Here is a 20101-nt window from a genome sequence, read left to right as displayed (position 1 = left end):
ATGTACTGTCCTACTTACCTACTTAACAGCCCACTCATCTTATTCAGCTTGACAGTGCACTCTAGTCCTGGTAGTTTTTCCAATTAAATATAGAGAACTCTGGCCAGAATGGAGTGTGCATGACATGTGTTATTAAAAGGGGTACCGTTAGTACATTCAAGGCCCATTCAGAGGGTGGAGGGGGGCTTAGGGACTTGGGCCCCCACAACTTCCTCACTCCAACTCTGAGGTAGGACAGACTCTGACATTTCCCCGGTATGCTTCCTACACCAGGTTGGGAGGGGCCTTTAACCCCCTGTCGGGGTCAACACCCTGACACTGTCACAGTGGGCAGACAATACACTTGAAACAAGTAATGCACAATAATAAATCATAACCATATTAATTGCAACAATGTTATTGTTCCATATGCATTATTTATTCTTGACAAGATTGTGTTTTTTTTCACACCAAGTAATATTCAAATAGACAAACGTATACTTAAATAGATCCCATTAGTATTTTTTCCTTGAAATTAATTCAACATCTGCTGTAGGAGGCCTAGTTTTGTTATATTATGTTATGTTATTTTGCATTTATATAGCGCCTTATATACCATTGGTATGGTCTGAAGGCGCTGGTATGTTGAACGCCCTTGGGAACCGAAGTTCGGGTAAGTAGAGAGAGTAGAGAGAGTCCAAAAAGTGCATGTGCGCACCAGGTATGTGTGCAGCTGGTGCGGAATTTAAGTGGTAGCTGCTTCTTAGCGGTAGGTGTGGTGGTTGAGAGATCAGGAGTATGTGTTCGCTCTGGCCGGCTTTATCCAGATCGAGTGTGGCTGCGTTAGGCCTGAGGAGAACGCCTGGCTGGGGGGTGCGAAACCAGCAATGTTTACTTAGAGTGATGGGGAGTGAGCGGGAGATGTTGATATGAGAACAGTTATACCGAATGGTGTCATAGTATCTCTGTGTTCTAGTTGAGTGCTGGTGTAAGGGAGAGAGTAAGCGTGGGGTGTGGTATGATGTATTCCCTGCATTCCGAAGCATATTATGTACGTCACGCAATGCAATTGGATGAACTTCTAAATTCAACTTTTCTCAGAGAGGCTATTGGTCACAACTTCTAAATGCAATCGGGTACACTTCTAAATTCAGCTTTTCTCAGAGAGGCTATTGGCCACAACTTCTAAATGCAATTGGGTACACTTCCAAAATTCAACTTTTCTCAAAGAGGCGATTGGGCGCAACTTCTGAATGCAATTGGGTACACTTCTAAATGCAATTGGGTACACTTCTAAATTCAGCTTTCTCAAAGGCAATTGGGTGTAACTTCTAAATGCAATTGGGTACAGTTTTAAATGCAATTCGGCGCAACTTCTAAATGCAATTGGGAACACTTCTAAATTCAACTTTCTCAAAAGAGGTTATTGGTCATAACTTCTAAATGCAACTTTCTCAGAGAGGCTATTGGGCACAACTTCTAAATGTAATTGGGTACACTTCTAGATTCAGCTTTTCTCAAAGAAGCTATTCGAGGCTATAAAAGAATTCAACACAAATCCTGGCGAATTTTATAACCATTACTCCTGCAGGGTACCCTACAGCAACCGATGTGGTGGTTTGGATGAGGAACCCAAAACAACTCCCTTCACACTGTGATGTCAGCCTCCAGCGCCAAGAGTTGGTTTTCTAAACTATGGTATATGCGGTCACAGCAGGTACTCCACCGTGTTAGTATATTGGTGCGGGTGGGTACATATACCACCCACGTACATTCACCCCAGTAGAATCATCTGCACAACTATGTCCCGCACCATGGCCATTTAACTTGAAAAGGCCACCAGCGCCATCTTGATTAATTACAGGCAATATAGCCCTAGTTTAAAATTAAGATTAAAACTTCTGAAAAATCGAATTAGTACCCCAACAACACAAATCAAATAAAGATGAGAGAAAATAAGATTAGCCGCAGCCCAGCAGTTACTGCAGAAAAACTCAGGTACAACCAATTTGGGCACAGCATGGTTCCCAGCCCTGTTCTTTAACCCAACTACAGCCTCTTTGGATTCAGCTGTGCACTGAGCCAATCCGGGAAGTCATAGGGCCTCATTATGAGTGTGCAAGTCTGGTAAAAATGCTGCTAAAGCAGCCAGTAATACCGGATCCAGCATTTTTACCGGACCGGCACACTCCGAGTTTGCCTGTAAGGGCAGTGAACTCCCAGCAGGCCAGACCTGCTGGGAGTTCAGGCCCCTACCGGCAAAGAATTGCCCCAATCACTGGCACCAGTACTACCAGTGCCAGTGATTGGGGCAATCTCATTGGAATGGGGACTAACTGCTGTTGCCGGCACCCGTAAAAAATCCTGGTAACACTGGGGTATCACGCGCTGGTAATGGTATGCTGAGTATGCCGGTACCCCGCCGGCACTATCGGCGAGTTACCAGCAAACTCGTAGTGAGGCCCATAGATTTACATGTGCAACTTTGGAGAAAATAGTCCAGGCACTGTCTTCCTTGGAATTGCCCGAGCCTCTCCAAATAATTTCCATTTCTTGATATCCGCCTTATGGAAGGATCTGGTGATTCACCCCAAGGGATCTCACCTTTCTCCCTGGCATCCTTTGATATTTCCTCTTCAATGGATTGCATACTTAAAATCACAATATCATGCCTTGTTTTTGTCAGAGAGTCCAACCCCTTTTAGCACAGCCAACATACATAATACGAACAATGCCAGAATTCAAGGACTCATCCAGGTTCTTCTCTAGTCAGGGTGGCATTTCCATCATTAGTCTCTGCAACACCCAGACTATTCCAAATATTAGATAGGTAAGACAGTGTAATCCTCAGCTCACCCACTTCTTAAACCAGCTTGACGGGTAAAGCTTAGATGTTGGTCGCAGTGTGGGTGCAAAACTGCCTGTGTAGATGTTTTGGGCGTGGAGCCAACAGCGGATGCTGCTCATTGGACATGGACCTTGATAAAACACGTCTGAAGGTGTCGTTGTTGGCAGGTATTGCAGAACACTTGGAGAAATATTTCTACATCAAATGTGTGCCATTAAAGTCAAACCAATGCCTCCACTCTGGCAAAACCAAGAGTTCTACATAAAAACACAAGCTTCCAACCTGGAGGAAAGCGTCCTAAATAATTTTTTGCTGCAAATTGCATGAGGAACATTATGACAGCAGGATGGGAAATACATGAGAAGATGAAATAACCATACACCCGCGAAAAAAGAAAAAAATGAAGATTTAAGTCATGTCACCAATTGAACTTATCTCCTACAGACTGATTAGGAACATTTTAATGTACAGCTCCTGATAGAATGCTGTGGGAGAAACACAATTCAAGAGAAGTCTCGCATGAAAAGGAACATTCCAGAATCTGCCTTGCTTCTGTTTTCATAACCCCATCCCACGTACATTCTGGAAGCGGAAATGGTCCACCGTCAGACAAGAGGGAACGTCAGTTGTGGTCCTGCACCAGCAGAGATGGGTGGGAGGTATGAGAATGGAGCCCCAGCCCCTCACCCCCTGCTGGTGCCAGTTGCCAAAGACAAAATCAATGTGCTGGTGGCAAAGTGATGGACTATTACGAGACCGTGTCGCATGTTGTGTATCAATGGGGTTCTGGTGTGAGGTGCTGATTATATCACAGTGCTGGGGGAGTGCAAGTGGGGCATGGGGGAAGCTCTGGCGATAATATATATTTCTAATATACGGTTAAACACTCATAGGTCTCAGACGATTGAAATAACAGAAGATATGCTATCCTGCAGAGTGGTACTCAAATTATGGACCTGGAGGGATGAAAGGCTGCCGGGATTCGAACCTGCCACGGCCGGCTGCCCACAGATATCAGGGGCAAGCGCTTAGCGCACTCACTGTGCTATCTGACCTGCTAAGGAACGTTGGTCAGGAGCTTGAGTGACATGGTGGAGGGTGGGCCGCGTGGCTAATGAAATGGGTCTGTGGCATGGTGGAGGATGGGCAGCGTGGCTAGTGAAATGGGCTCGGTAGCGGGGAGGCTGGAGTGATCAGGCATAGATACCTGGTTAGTTGGAGACTTCAAGACACACAAGATGAGATAGTAAGGAACATGTACATTTCTCTCCTGTGAAACGTCCCCCACAGTATGACCAAGTGACTGGAACCTCCTTGAAAGATCCACTGAAGAGAAAGGAGCAATTCTCTTCAGAACGAGCGCTATTCCACAGTCCCTCACTGCAAAACCCCTGGTCGATATCATGCTATGAAAGACAGCGAAGGTATTTCCTTACGTTTGCATTTCATGGTCGGCGAGTTCCACACGCCGCTGATTGGGCAAATCCACTTGCGTTGTCCACTGCGTAGAACGTAGCCCGGATTGCATGTGTAAATCACATGTTCTCCAGGCTCGTAGACCCGTTTCTCTGGCTCAGCTGTGGCGAACTCCACTCGCGGCGGGAGCGGGCACGCTGAAAGAGAAGGGACAGCAACACGGTCAGTACTATCAGTACTATCGGCATCCTTTTGTGGGGTTCTAGTGCTCCCCCCAACCCCCTGTTGCAATGTTCCTTCAGCTGCTTGATCAAGTTAAGCATTGTCCTCAATGTATTTTTTGAGCGCTTTGACTATAGACGATTCTGAGAATTTTAAAAATAAATCAATGTGTGTTTTTTGGCCAAAATTGTGTTTTTATTTTAAAACCTGTATACATACATTTGCAAACACCATTTAAAAATTATTCTCATGTGATCAATCGCAGACAATCTAAATACTGACTTCTCAACAGCAATTGAGCTGCTGGCCATGAGGTTACACTGAACCTCAACCTATGAGTGGTGCCTTCAGCAGAGTACCTTCTACCCCACTCAATCTATAGCAAAGCTCTGAAGATCTACAAACCTTGCGGGGGGTCGGGGGGGATAAACAACTAGACATTGATGTTACCTATGGCTGGTTCTACATTCTTTCATCAAAGTTAATGACTTCATGGTAATTCACTTGGATGCATTTATGTCTTTTTTCATAATGGGGGTTGCCCCCCCATGCTCCCTTCTAACCTACCACCCGCCTCTCGACCTTTCCCCCGCCCTTACAGCACTTACCAACCAATGTACACATATAAATTACTTTCACACTAAGTAAATGCATAGAAGTGAATTATTACAAAGTAATTCACTTCGATGAAACAACTGTACGCCCCTAGGGTTGTCCAAACTAATTGACGGTATTGCTGATATACAGGTTCTTGAATGTGCTCTTCAGAGGACAGAGAAATGCGCAGGTCAACCCCTATACAGAACGGTCAACTGCATTTCTTGGGGGCTGTGTGCCAGTGACCTGCTCACCAGCCCAGTCTACTTAAGTATTGGGAACACATGCCTGACACTAATGCAGCTTGGACTCCCAGCTCCAGCATGGGTGCTGGAATTGCGTTTCACTATGAAGGGAACGAAAGAGTTAAATGCTAAATGAACATTATAAACAAATCTCCCCATGTATGGATATGGCAATGCAAGGGGGTCAGCAGCAACTCAAACAGCTGCAATTCCAGCTTTAATAAAATGCACAGAAGGGTCAGAGATAAACCCAGCTCTGGATTGTGCATCTCTCTGGGCGTGTTCCAAACAGACGCAGGGGGGGGGGGTGTGCGTGGCTTTACCTTGCACAGAAAAGCCCATCCCATTTCTACATCAGTAGGAGCTATTTTATGCAGAGAAATGCCCCATTATAATAGGAATTTCTGTAATTGAGCAGAAGGGTGCATCACAGACATGCACACTCTTCTCTCCTTTGTGAAGTATATCCTGCCCTCTCTCTGCTCTTCCTCTCCCTCTACCTCTCTAGGCCCCTCCCCGGCCACAGATCCATCTCCTCCTTCGTGCTCCTCTTTCCCTGTGTTCACTCCTGACAATGTTTCTAGACAAGTCTGATCTATGAAAGTCCAAGCAGGTGCTCCCATGTTCCTCTTGAACCATCAAGGACCACATTGACACCCCTCTCTTCAGCCTTGGCTGATTTCTGCAATCACTCTTTTGCCATGGGAAGTTTCCCCTCCTCTCCGGAAAACTACCACTGATCTCTATCACTCCTTTCTAGGGCAAACTCCTGGAAAAGCTGGCCATCTTCCAGCTTACTCGCCATACTGAATCTCTTTGTTATCTCCATGACCATCAGTCTGGCTTTAGAGCAGCCAGAAGCACAGAAACTGCTCTCCCGAACACCCGCTAAGACCTGCTCTCAAATCTCGAATCTAGCCTTCCTTCTGTCCACATCCTCCTTGATCTTTCTTCTGCTTTCAACACGGTCAACCACACCATCCTGATCAATCGTGTCTGTGACAACTTGGGCATCACAGATCAGTCTCTAGCTTAGCTGACCTCCTTCCTCTCCGATCAACCCTCTTTGGTTCAACTGGTGTCTTTTCTTTCCACCACCTCTCTCTCCATTTGTGGTGTTCCCCACGCCTCTAACCTCTCACCCTGACTCTTCAATATTTACTTGGCACCTCTGGCCCATCTCATCTCTATCTTCTCTCCTAACTTTCAGTGTTATGTGGATGACACTCAGCTCTACTTCAGACTCCCTCTCCCTCTGCCTCCTCTCTCGCTCATTCCCGAATGTCTATTCATGGTTCAGGAATGGTGTGCCTCTAACGATCTCTGTCTGAATGCCAGTAAGACTGAGAACCTTCTCATCGGGACCCCTGCTTCTGTTTTCCCTCTTTCTCTCTGGCCGCCCTCCGTGTGCCTTCTATCTGTGCCTTCCTGCAAGGCAAAAACCATGGTGTCATCTTCAAATCCACCCTCTTCTTCTCTCCTCACATCACGGATGTCTCTATGAAGTCCCACTACGAGCTGCACCTCCTCAGAAGTATTCTTCCTTTTCTCACCTTCCCCAGAATCTCACTGTCTCCAGAGCCCTGGTTCTCTCTAGGCTGGACTGCTGCAACAGCCTCTTTCTAAATCTGCCTGCCTCTACTCTTTGCCCTCTGCAACTAATCTAAAACAGTAATGTTGAGACTTGTCCTTGGACTCAAGCCCAGGGATCCTATCTCTCCAGCCATGAAATCTCTCCACTGGCTCCGGGTGGCTGCTATGATCAAGTTCAAGACCCTCTGCATTGCTCACAAGGCTTTCTGGGGCCAGGGACCACACCACATCCAACTCTCTCTTCCTAAACACTTTCCTTCTCGAGCTCTCTGCTCATCCACCTCCAACTCTGAGGGACAGACGCTTCTCCAGGCAGAAAGTGGGGGTAGATCGCTTTCCTCAGCTGGTACTTCCCTCTGGAACAGCCTCCCTGCCTCTCTCAAACTTGAGCAGGACCACCTCAGGTTCCGGGAACCAACTCAAGACCCTCCTTTTCGCTTCCGCTTTCTCTCTCACTCTCCTCTGCTGATGTTCTTGTCTGCTGCACTAACTGATTAACTGGCCACCCTATGAACCTTATGGGGACCAGGCTCCAACATGACCAGTAGCCCCATGCACTGCCTACGGGCCTACTGTGCACTAGGGACTGTATCTGCAACCCTACAGTCCCCTGCTTCCTGCATTAACTTAGAACCGGCCACCCCGGCGGCACTTACGTGAGCGTTGCTTTGCACTCTCTTTTTCCCTCCCCCTAGCACTTCTCCTCTCCCTTTCCCTTGCAATTGCACGATCTGAATGACACAAGACCTAGTAAGATCATTTGTTTTGTTCCTCTACCTCTGTCTTCCCCTTCCTTGTCTTGTTGCGCCTAGAAACACTTGTGTACAGGCGCGTTATAAATGACTTATCTTATACTACATCATATCATTTATCAAATATCATATCATATGCAACTGACGGAACGCACCCCTTACTCTGCATGGAAAACTGCTTTGTGACATGTGCCATTGGACCATAATGTGCGAGAAGCAGACTGTCCGGTTTTAAGGGAAATTTAAAGGATTTCCCAACCTGCTAGCCCAGTTCACCACCCCACCCCTGTTGGCGTATCAGTTACATGCCATGTTCTAACATGATTGACCACAACCCTTCCCGCATTTTAAAGTCACAGACCACTCCGGATTTATTTTCTCCAATTTTCTATCTTTCCGTCAGTCCCCATTCCTCTTGGCAAAAGGATTTTCCCGCAGAATTCCATGATAAGTGACAAAGGCGTTGCCAGCTGTTTTTGCACTAAGGAAACTCTGTTGCAATTTGTTTCTGCCAAATTAAACATTTTCAGTACTTAAGTTTTAGGATAATTTCAAAGGAGTTTTTGGGGGCTAGGCAGGGGACTTGCCTGTAAGACCTTTTCTCTGTGTGCCCTAATGCCTGCAAACTATGGCACGTTAGAAATAAACACATAAATAAAATAGGAAATGGGTGAGTCCGGGGCACTAGGAATGCCTGGATTACATACAGTAATCTTCATTACCCTGGGTCAAACTCTTCATTTTCAGTCATTACATAAACAAGCCCACCCTTCCAACAAGGAGGGCCGCGGTACGCAGGAGCTAATATCATACCAGGGGGTGCTGGGTGAACCCCTCACTTATACCGAAGATGGCAAAGTGGAAGGGTTTCACTCAGCACCTTCATGGGCAGTTTAAATCTTTAAGTGCTCCGGAAGGGAGATGGAAGCCTCATATGGTTATAACTGGTATGAGGAAGAGAAAAGTGGGGGTGATATAAGGGAAGGAGAGGCTGGCATGTACAAAGTCAATGGTTGGCACTCACTATCTAGGTGCTTGCAGTAAGCCAGAGTTGCTGTTTTCTGCTCAAACCTCACAGGCTTTGAACCACACCCCCTGACCTTGGAAATAGTCCTTCCAGGGTTGATGGCAGCTTTAGAGCGACTCACATTGGTTGCTCCAGCGAGCCAATATTTAAAAAGGGCACTCATCATCATTAACTTTATTCGGAAAATAGATCTCCATCAAAGTGTAATTTTCACAGGAAGAGACATTAAAAAAAATTACATTAATATCTGCATTGTTCTCGGTATCTTAAGATCGGTGTGCATAGAATATATGTACAATCAATAGTAAAACCAATATCAGTTTATATAGGTACCAACCTTGGTACGTGCATCCCACTCAACCTACTGCTCTGCCAATATAGTGCTCATTCTAGTCTCTAGCATTCTCTTCTTAAATGCAGATCTTAGAAATATTGAGACTGCTAGCACATATACAGGTTGGGTGCAACATTTGAAGGCTCGGTTAGCTGATGTGATTGGGAGCTGGACTAAATGCCTCCGAACTGGGGCCAGCCAACACCTCCTTGCCCGGGAATGGGCCTTACGAAAAAAAGAAAAGATGTGCCTCATCCTCATGCCCCTTGCCACAACGAGGGCAAACGGAGGAGGGACAATACCCACTCTTCCACTTAGCAATCTCGTGGGCTAAAGGGAGTATGCCTTAATGAAATTTATCAAACCAGCTTTTTAATTTTGCTACCATCGGGAGGTCCAGATATACCTCCGACCCGCAGACGTCCTTAAACTGCAAATAGGCCCTAGCTTTTTCCCCCCTTAGGCAGTTATCAACCATCATACTCTATGCCCATTCTCTGAAATTGTTCTTGACCACCACCTTATAGGCACTACCCAACCTTGTGGGGTCACTCCATAGAACCCCCAGCCCAATGTTAAAAAGCATGGTTCTTACATGTCTGAACCAAGGAATTTACCTACCACTTGTCAGAGAGAGAAGCTCCTCCAGTCCTTCCCTAAATAAAACTAAGGCTTTATTGTTCCAAATCCACAGCCAATAGAACACTGGCTGCATCATAATAGCATATTGAATCTCAATAAGGCCAAATTCGCATGCCACTGGCGTGGACGGCACATTAGGGGTAAACCCAACAATGATTTCAAAAATCTGTTTTCGGCTATCTGAATGGCAGTGCAATCATTTGCAATCAGTAGATCAGCGCCATAGGTTATCCCTGGGATTGTCTGGACCTGGTAGATCTTGAGAGGTACCGAAAGAGCCTCACCATCCAATCTTGTCACCAGATTCCTAATGAGGCCGCACTGATGCAAGTGCGATAGCGAACGCCTTGCTATCTGGTCCTACCATTTTAGTTTATTCGAAAAGATCAACCCCAAATATGTGTATGAGTCCACCGATTCCAGGGGCTGGCCATTTAAGTTGACATTTGTTCGTACTCGAGCCTTTTTCCCAATGCCAGCACACTGCATGGTTTTAGTTTTGGAGAAGTTGATTCTAAGCGCTTTTGCTGTCTAAAGCTTATCAAAAAAATCCAAATGGTTTTGCAGGCCAACCAGAGTCTTTGACAGCAAAACGGTGTCATCTGCAAACAACAGTAGGCTCCATTTTCTATTAACCAACAATGGGGTGTCCCTTGCAGCTTCTAAAATTACCGGGACTAGACTGTTGATATATAATAAGAATAGCAAAGGCGCTGCAACGCACCTCTGCCTAATCCCAACCTCAATGGATTCTGGATCGGTTAGCTCACCAGACCCCAATGTATCCGTACCGTATTACAAGAATATAGTGATTTAATAGCATCACCCAGTGCGAAGTGTGGCGGAAGTGCAGTCTACGGCAGTCCCCAACTTTGTTTTCTGCTAAGAAGCTCCAGGATTCAGCTACAGGCTATTGACTGCTAATACAACGTGAGCTGGTTTCTAAAGGCATATGAACTGGGAAAAGTGCTGCCTTTACCTTTAAGGGCAGAGACGTTGAGTGTGCTAGGCTCCGCCTCGCCACCAGCCAAATCATTCAAAACATTGTGTGATCCACGAGCCACGAACTGCGGCGGAAGTGCAGTCTACGGCAGTCCCCAACTTTGTTTTCTGCTAAGAAGCTCCAGGATTCAGCTACAGGCATGAACTGGGAAAATTGCTGCCTTTACCTTTAAGGGCAGAGGCGTTGAGTGTGCTGGGCTCTGCCTCGCCACCAGCCAAATAATTCAAAACATTGCGGGATCTGCGAAGCGGGCACGAAGTGCAACGGAAGTGTAGTCTATGGCAGTCCACGGAAGCCAAGGCTGCCAAGGTAAACATTTCTTCGTCATAAAGTTTTAAAGAAACACTCTTTTGCAAATCCGAAAAGTCCGCCAAGGGAAACTGTGACATCTGTTATTACCCTTGAATAAATGTTGTGAGTAACAAGGAGCCCCTTATATTGGAGCCACGGAGACTGTGGGACGACTGTCCGTTGATCCGTGGCAAAACACAGACTAAGGGGGCGTAGGTGGATTGGATATGGCCGGAGTGGTAAATCCAATAGGTGTGGAGCCAGCGGATGAAAGTCCAGAAGGCAAAAGAACTGGTTGTACTCCTCTGGTAAGTGCTAAGGACTCCAACCAGGGACACTCAACAGCTTCTGCTTGATTTCCATTTCCAACGATTGAAATTGTTCAAATGACTAAATCACACGAAAACGTGCTACAATTGGCCTCGAACGTCCCTCCGACTTACGACAACTCTGCCATTAGAGGGTCATTGGACAGTGTCAGCTCTAATCTTAAAAGCCCCCCGTTGATGGGTACTGTGTTGATGGAGGGGAGTGCGCTGACAGGAGGCGCCACCCCCATAAAGGGTTGGGAAGTGGCCTTAACTCAGTTAAGTGACTTGTTCCCTCCAAAGTCGGGAGTTGTCTTGCCGGCTGGGCGGGGGTTGTCGGGGGAGGAAGTGGAGGAGTGTGTGGGAACGAACATCACTCAAGTAACACCTGGTATCTACATTATTGGTCTTGGCACGTACAAAACTGACCAACCAGCACTTCAACATAAATCAGACTATGGCTGGAAGCCCTTGGGCATTATGCCCATTATTAGTCAAAATTTGCAAATTTTTTCTTATTTGACTCAAACCAGGAAACTTCAAATACTGCAATGAAAGAAAATCTGACGGTGGCTGAAACGAACCAATATGATCCGCAGCCCATTCCATTAACACTATTTAATGGGGGGACCCAAGGTTCCAACATAGACTCAAATCTCTCCAGAAAGAACTTTTCTCCAAGGAACCAACTATATTCCTATGGGAAATTTCCTCCCAGAAAACCTTTGGGCTTAGGCCTCCAACAAGCTCCTTTTGGGAGTAAACATCTATACAGAGAACTGCCTCCAACAGATGAAGATCTACTAATGAACAGAGCAGCAACACAGGTCGACGAAAGGTCAACATTGGAACTGCACGTAAACGCAAAAATGATAGCGGCTTTTCCAATCACAATGGCTCCTTTCATGAAACTGATAGAATCTCAGAACGACCAGTCAAGCCGCAGCCTCGCCATCACTTTTGGCCGGGTATGTTTCGTGTCCCTCATAAATAGCAACATGTCATGTGCATATAGCGCAATCTTGTGCGCTCCACCCACACATTCCATTCCCAATATCTCCCGATCTTGACTAATTAGGGCTGGCAACAGTCCTATAACCATGGCAAATATTAGTGGTGAAAGTGGGGCACCCCTAGCGTGTTCCTCTTTTGATCTCCAACCGCTTTTTGAATTTCCAATCAACCATGAACTTCGTAGAAGGGATTTGAAGATTGGTGTAGTGATCTGTTGCTGTTTGTTTTAATGACTACGGTCCGGCGTCTGTCCCGCGAGCTCCTTGTTATTATTGGAATGAGTGGCGTCACAGGCAGGGCCAGACCGTTACGCAAGCAGTGGAGGTGGCGTAGGTCTCCGGGCGGGCCTGCATAATAAAAATACTACAAACCTTACCTGAAGCCTCAGCTACTTTCCTTCATCTGGCGACGAGGAGGCGGAGAGCGGGCCCGCTGCAGAGTAGGAGACAGTGCCGTTTCGGAGAAAAGCGGCCCGGCTCCTCTGATCAGCTGTTTGGTCGCCAGTGACTGAGCGCCCACTCGAGGTGAGCAGACGGGGGAGGACCTCGTCGGGGTCGATCACAGCAGAGCTTCCTCTTCTTTGGGAGCACGTCCCTGGATCCAGAGGGAGGTGGAGCTAGCAACCAGCTAGCGTGACGTAACGCTATTGGTTGAGCTCTAGTGGGATGGAAACAGGCTCAGCAGAGGGCCATGTAAACCCAAAAAGGGGCATACGAACTGTGGAGCAAGGAGAATAAGGTGCTCATTGGCAAATTGAAGCATATATGTAAAGAAAGGGGAATTGCACATGGCAACATTTTCTAGTTGTGACTTTTGGGACATCAAGCTAGACTTCAACCTTCCCTAAGGGAGCTACAAGGGAGCTACACTTCCAGGTCCCGACAGAAGGAGCTCTAAAGCAAAACCACATTAAGGAAGGAAATTAAAAGTGTTACAGAGTCTGATCAAACATGGCAGCGCAAGCATGCCCCCACCCCCGCCTTTCCTGCCAGAACCCGGCACACCAGCCATTAGGTGGGATCGATGGAAGAAATTGTATTTAGTTGCCATTGGCCATTGCCATTGGAGGACATAAGTTTGCGCCTGCCAGGAAAGAGGCGATTTTATTGCATAATCTGGGGACAGAATGCCATAGTGTCTTTGATGGGCTACCAGATCCCCCACAAGAAGGACAGGGAGAGGCTGATCAATATAGTACAGCGGAAAAGAAATTGTCAATTAATTTTGAACCCAAAAAAAACACCACCTTTGAAAGGCACACATTTTTTCAGCGATCTCAAGAGCGACAAGAACCGGTAGAGAATTGTATCGCTGCACTAAGAACACTAAGTCATACCTGCGATTTTGGCACGCTCACAGATTCCCTCATACGGGATCAGTTAGTTCGCTGCACCAATAGTGCCAAAGTGCAAGAGAGACTACTCTCTAAGGATTTTCCTTTGGAAATGGCTATAGATGTGGCTAGAATTATTGAGCAAACAAGAAAATATATGTCAACCACGAGGGGAGACAAACGAAGGAATGAGGTTGATGCGATAAAAAGCAGCAAGAAGACTGGAATGAACAGAGAAGTCAAATGCTTCAAGTGTGGAAGTAATCACCACAATTCAACAAGTATGTTTTGCCCTGCCAAGAATGTTAATTGTTTGAAATGTAAAAGGAAGGGACATTTTGCAAGGGTTTGCCGAGAGTCTGGATGAGTGGAGAATGTGGAGGCTGGAGGAAGGTTTCCAGAGCAAGAAGAAAGTTCTGTGGTCCCACAGGGCTACCAGGGAAAACATGTGCTTGAAGTAGCCGACATGTCCACTGGCGGAAGGGGGCCTACAGATGTTTTTCTAATTGACGGAAGAGTGGTCGCAATGAAGGTTGACAGCTGCTCTCCCTGGACAATAATATCAAGAAGAACCTTCGAGAGTTGCGTGCAAGGGAAAGTGGGACACCTGAGTGAACATGGAATTGAACCATATGCATATGGTAACATTAAAATTGAGGTTTTGGGAAAGTTCCCAGCGACTATGAAGTATAAGGGCAGGAGTTGTCAAGTGGATGTCTACGTCACCCAGGAAGGATCGTCACTCCTAGGTTGGAGTGAGCAGCGGAAATTAGGGATTAGGATACAGGCTAGTGCTGAATGCCATATCACCATCGCTGAAGTGAAGGACAAATGGGAACAAGTGTTTCCAAATGTATTTTTGGAAGAGCTAGGGATGCTGAGAGGATTTGAGCACGAAATCAAACTCAAGAGTGGAGCTATTCCCAAAGTGCACAAAGTAAGGCCAGTGCCTCAGAACCTGAGCGATAAATTGAAACTAGAGATTGGGGGGCTATTGCAAAGAGGAATTATTGAAAGGATTGAATGTTCTGAATGGTTGTCCCCAGTGGTGGTTGCAGCCAAGCCAAATGGAGGGATAAGACTATGTGTGGACTTGAGAGACTTGAACAGGAACATTCTAGTTGACAGACACCCTCTTCCCATCATTGGTGAAAAGTTGACAACTTTGAATGGTGCAGGACTTTTTTCTGTTATAGATTTATCCCAAGCCTATCACCAAGTACCGATGACTGAAAGTTACCAGCATTTAAGATTTTGCAGTGATATCTACGCCTCTGAGAAGTTTATTAAAAAAGGGAGTGCAGTTTCCGTGGGGTGCGGACTGTGAAGAGGCATTTGGTAAAATCAAAGAGGGGGTAGCTAAAGCACCCTCGATTGGCAAATTTAACCCTGCAGACAAGTGTGCCTTAGCAGTAGATGCCAGTGTGCTAGGTCTAGGTGCAACATTGATGCAGTATGACGGGAACAACTCTGAGAGAGTAATAGCTTTTGCTTCTCCGACTCTAAGGGGAGCAGAAGGTAATTACTCAGTCATTGAGTGTGTAACCATGGCAATGTTTTGGGCAGTGAATCATTTTAGATACTTCTTGTGGGGGAGGAGGTTTATTGTAAGGTCTGACCATAAGCCAATGTTACAGCTCTTTGAGAGAGGTAGATAGGCATTGGGATCCCCCAGGATTAGCAGTTGGGGTTTAGGCCTTCATATGTACGATTCTGATGTGAGCTACCTGCCGGGGAAAATGAATGTGGTAGCAGATTGCCTTTCTAGATTACCTGTTGAGAAGGGAGAAGAAGCGGTAACAGAGAAGGAGGAAGAATGTGTGGTGGCTGAGCTGGAGAGTGCAGTGGGATGGGAGAAATGGCTTCAAGAATAACTTTTGGATAATGACTTGAAGTTGATGAAGCAGCGGACAGTGGATAGGAAGTTCTTGACAAAAGGTTTGAGGTGTGGTGGGAGGTCAGGGAGGAACTAAGTATTATTGAAGGGAAGCTGAGGAGGGGACAGTACTTAGTAGCTCCGGAGACAATTAGAGTTGTTCTGATGGAACTGGTGCATCAAGGGTATCCAGGTGAGGGGGCAATGAAGAGAAAATTGAGACAAAGTTATTGGTGGCCAGGTATGGAGAGGCAGAGAGGTGTGCAAAAGATTGTGCGTCATGTCAGGCGAGTGATAAAAGTAGAGTGGTACGGGAGACACCCATGGTTCTGTCATGACCCTTACTCCTGGCCCTCACTGGCAAGTCAGCCTTCCAGTTAGGGCCAGGTCAAAGGCCTTAAAACCTCATCCAAGACTCTCTTGGAGTCAGTCCTGGCGCCTTTGGAGACCAACAATAGAATGGGACTATTTACTTGGGACTATTTAACTTGGGGGGTTCAGCCAACATGGAGGCACACACATAGCTCAGTTACAAGGAACTGAGCTATGCGGTCTAGTCTTTTGGGTGTGGCAGGCCTGGTACTACTTTACCTGGACTACTTTGGGTGTGGCAGGCCTGGGACTATTTTAACTGGACTACTTTACCTGAGACTATTTAAACCACACCCAAACAGTAGAACACGCTTTGCGTTATTCTGCTGTGGGCAGCGTAACACTCACTGTGTCCAGTTCTTTGATTCCAGCTTACCTGAAACCAAGGACCTGCAGAGAGAGACAAAACACTACAAAACTTACCTGGAATAGTATTCTGTCTTCAATCCATCGCCAACTTCAGTTCCACTCTCCTGAATGTACGAACTCCATCATCTGGCACCACATGCATCCTGGAATACCATAACCTGGAAAGAGGAGAAAGAAAGACAGCATTAGTAAGTGTTTACTCACGTTTCCTCCCGAATGAAGAAAGCCACACAATTCTTACCTGGGTAGTCATCTCCTGGTCAGTATCATCGCTAGAACATCATGGCGCTTGGCGAGGAACATCGCGACCTGCAAGGAGAGAAAAGACACACGTTAGCAATATAAAAGGCGAAACAGCGCAGCGCATTGCGCTTTACTCACTGGACAGCATCGCGCACACCGTGCTTTCGCCTACCGGCCCATGCTCATCTTCAAACTGTATGACAACACCAAAATACCTTTCCATACCTAAAAGAAAAGAAGCTAGATATTATTATTCGAACTAAGAGGAACATAAGCACTGCATATAAAGACTGTAAAGCAGCAAACCTACGGAGTCGCAGCAGGCCTGAATTCCCACAGGGGGCTTGCACCAGACCAGTGAAGTAACTTGGTCGCTGCTCGCCCCCCACATCTACGCGACCCTACCATGAGGAGCAGGATGGAGAATCCACCTTTTACAATATTAAGGTGAGGAGAAGGCCCAAGGTGGGGAAGGAGTTGAGGCCAAGGGAGGTGGTAAAACATAAAGACAATCTGGTATTGAATCCAGCTCTCCTATATTGAAGACCCATCTTTAACCAGAGGCCTTACCAAGGGACCGGGAGAGGGTTCAAGAGTGCAAATCATCCAACCAGGGCTGGGTGGCGTCCCTGTGGATACCAGGTGAGCGTAACAGGACCCCAACACGGTGCCAGGCCAACCGTGGGTAAAATTGGCAGTGGATATTGTGGGCCCTATTGTGGGATCAGGTGATGGATTCAAATATTAGTTTGTGTTGGTGGACTATCACTTCAAGTGGGTGGAATGGGAAGCAGTTAGAGAGGTGACAGCCAAGGATTTTATTTTATTTTTAGAACGGATATTCCTCAAGGAAGGATGTCCAACTGAGTTGGTCTCTGATAATGGAGTACAGTTAGTGTCGGAGGTGATGAAGAAGTTTTTGGTTAGCTATGGAATTGCGCATACGAGGACGGCACTATACCCTCCAAGAGCCAATAGATTGGTAAAAAAGGTTAATAGATATTTGAAAGGGGGAATACAAATGGCAATGCACACGGGTCAACCGTGGAGGGAGGTGCTTAATCAGGTGACTTGGAGCTATGTGACCACGCCACACTCGATTACGGGTGTTTCCCCTTTTGTCTCTGTCAAGGTTGAGAACCTGGGACAAAACTGTGCCCAGGGTGGTTAGGTCTGGCGAGATCAGTTGTGGTGAACAGAAAGGAGATAATGAGATTAATCAGACAAGGATAAGAAAGGAATAAAGAGCAGTTTGACCGAAGAGAAGGTGTGAAAACTCACGACTGGAAAGTGGGAGAATCCGTGTATATTAAAAATCCCAGATCCACGAACAAGTGTGTTGAGAGTAGATTTATTGGCCCTAAAAAAATGCTGTTGTGAGGAATTGTGTTGTTATTCTTGAGGGTGGTGAGGTATGGTCTAAGGGTAGATTAGCCAGGGCTACGTGTGGTCAAGGTGTGGATTGGAAGAGCAAGCAAGTAGGGTATGGAGGTGTGAGAGAAGGGTGTCTGCAGAGAGAGTTGGGTATGGGATCTGGGTTGAGTGATACAGTTGTATCTCAGAGAAAGAGAAGTACGAGGGAACCGGGATGGATAGGTGATTATGCACATTAGTTACGGCATACTGTATTCTTGTCCTATTTATTTATTTAAAATTTAGATATTGGTTGTATTACAATTTGTGTGTTCATTTTGTTGTTTCTTTAAGGGGAAAGTTATATAGTGATCTGTTTCTGTTTGTTTTGATGACTGCGGTCTTGCGTCTGTCCCGCGAGCTCCATGTTATTATTGGAACGAGTGACGTCGTGGGGCTGAGGCAGACCGTTACGTGAGTGGTGGAGGTGGCGTAGGGCTATGGGCAGGCCTGCATAATAAAAATACTACAAAACTTACCTGAAGCCTCGGCTACTTTCCTTCACTTGGCCAGCATGATCCGTGTTAATTCTGTACCACAGCCAAATGCTGCTAGCGTGTGTCTTAGAAATTTCCAGTCTAAGCTATCAAATGCCTGCTGTGCATCTAGGGCTGCTTTAAAAATGTCTGGCCTGTTTTGGTTCCCAGGTCAATAACATCTATGGCATGTCAGGTGGTTAAGTGCCAGTAATAAGAGGGTGCAGCCAGCGTGTGTCTAATAAGGGCAGAGAGTGGGCGGACTGTAGGGTTACAGATACAGACCACAAGTTCCAGGGGGTCCAAGAGGCAGTGCGAGGTGCAACTGGACAGGCAGGGGCCAGGTGACCAGGGGCGTGGAACAGGCGGGTAAATCAGCACAGGAGAGGAAGAGAGAAAGCGGAAGAGAAGAGGAAGGTCTTGAGTTGCTTCCGGAACCGAAGATGGTTCTGCTCAAGCTTGAGAGTGGCAGGGAGGCTGTTCCAGATGGAGGCCCCAGTCGAAGGGGCTGACCCTCGGAGAGTTGGAGGTGGATAAGCAAAGAGCTTGAGAAGGGAGATACTTAGGAAGAGAGAGTTGGAGGTAATGAAGACCCAGGCCCCATAAGGCCTTGTGGACAATGCAGAGGGTCTTGAACTTGATCCTTGCCACTAATGGGAGCCAGTGAAGAGATTTCAGAGCTGGAGAGATACGATCCCTGGGCTGGAGGACGAGGGCAAGTCTTTCAGTCCTGTACTGGATAAGTAGTAGAGGACGGAGAGTAGAGGCAAGAAGATTTAGAAAGAGGCTGTTGCAGTACTACAGCCTCGAATGGACCAAAACTCTGGAGAAAGTGAGCTCTGGGGGGAAGTGAGTAAGGGAAGAATACCTCTGAGGAGGTGCAGCTCATAGTTTGACTTCTTAGAGACGTCAGAAATGTGAGGAGAGAAGGAGAGGGTAGGAGACAGAAGAGGACCCAGAGTGGGCAGCTAGAGAAAGAGAGAGAGGAAAGGAGGGAGCTGGTGTTCCGATGTGGAGGATCTCTGTCTTATTGGCATTGAGGCAGAGATCATTAGCTGCACACCACTCGTGAATTGCAGACAGACAGTCACGAATGAGAGAAGAAGTAGAGGCGGCTGAGGTGAGCCGGAAAGAGAGATGAGTGTCATCTGCATAACACTGAAACATTACTTCTGGATATCGGACGGGCGCCTAGAAGCTTCTATCTGTAGGATTACAGGAGCGTGATACATGAGGTATCTGACTCCGATGTCAATTGCAGTAACTTGAGGGATTAGTGTAGCTGAGTCTATGGCCATGTCTATTCTGGAGAATACCCTATGTGCTGCGGAGTAGTATGCATAGCCCCTTTCAGAGGTGTGAAAGAATCGCAAAGTTTCAATCAATCCCAAATCTCAAAAGAATGTCCCCAGGGCCTGCCGGAATCTATTGTCATTGTTCGTGGGGGCTAAGGTCTTATCCAATGTGTGATCCATGTAACAATTGAATTTGTCACCCACCACAACTTGTCCCTCGCATCAGCTCCATATTTTTGAGAGTAGCATAACCAGCAAGTGGTCCTGCCATTCATTCTGGCCATAAACTGTTACCAACATAAATGTTTGGTCCCACAGCATCCCCTTAAGTATCAGAAACCTACCCTCAGGGTCCTTATACAGGAATTACTTACGGAAACCCAACGTGGGCCCGATCATTATCGCAACTCTTTTGTTTTTGTCCCACTTCATGCCAAATATTGTTTTGGGAAG

The 20101-nt window shown here is 46.6% G+C and overlaps 1 protein-coding gene across 2 annotated transcripts in view; it reads right to left on the bottom strand.

Moving 5' to 3' along the window:
• APOH (apolipoprotein H) overlaps positions 1-20101 on the bottom strand; it is a 323894-nt gene that overhangs the window by 277629 nt on the left and 26164 nt on the right. For both annotated transcript variants that reach the window (XM_069655051.1, XM_069655052.1), the window contains exon 4: positions 4264-4440. In XM_069655051.1, the coding sequence (XP_069511152.1) occupies positions 4264-4440 (177 nt within the window). The remainder of the gene's footprint in view (positions 1-4263; positions 4441-20101) is intronic.

Source organism: Ambystoma mexicanum, chromosome 3q (genome assembly GCF_040938575.1).
Source record: "Ambystoma mexicanum isolate Mex_15411 chromosome 3q, UKY_AmexF1_1, whole genome shotgun sequence".
NCBI classification, from domain to species: Eukaryota; Metazoa; Chordata; class Amphibia; order Caudata; family Ambystomatidae; genus Ambystoma; species Ambystoma mexicanum.
The sequence above is the reverse complement of the archived record's forward strand: the minus strand, read 5'-3'. Positions and strand labels throughout refer to the sequence as shown.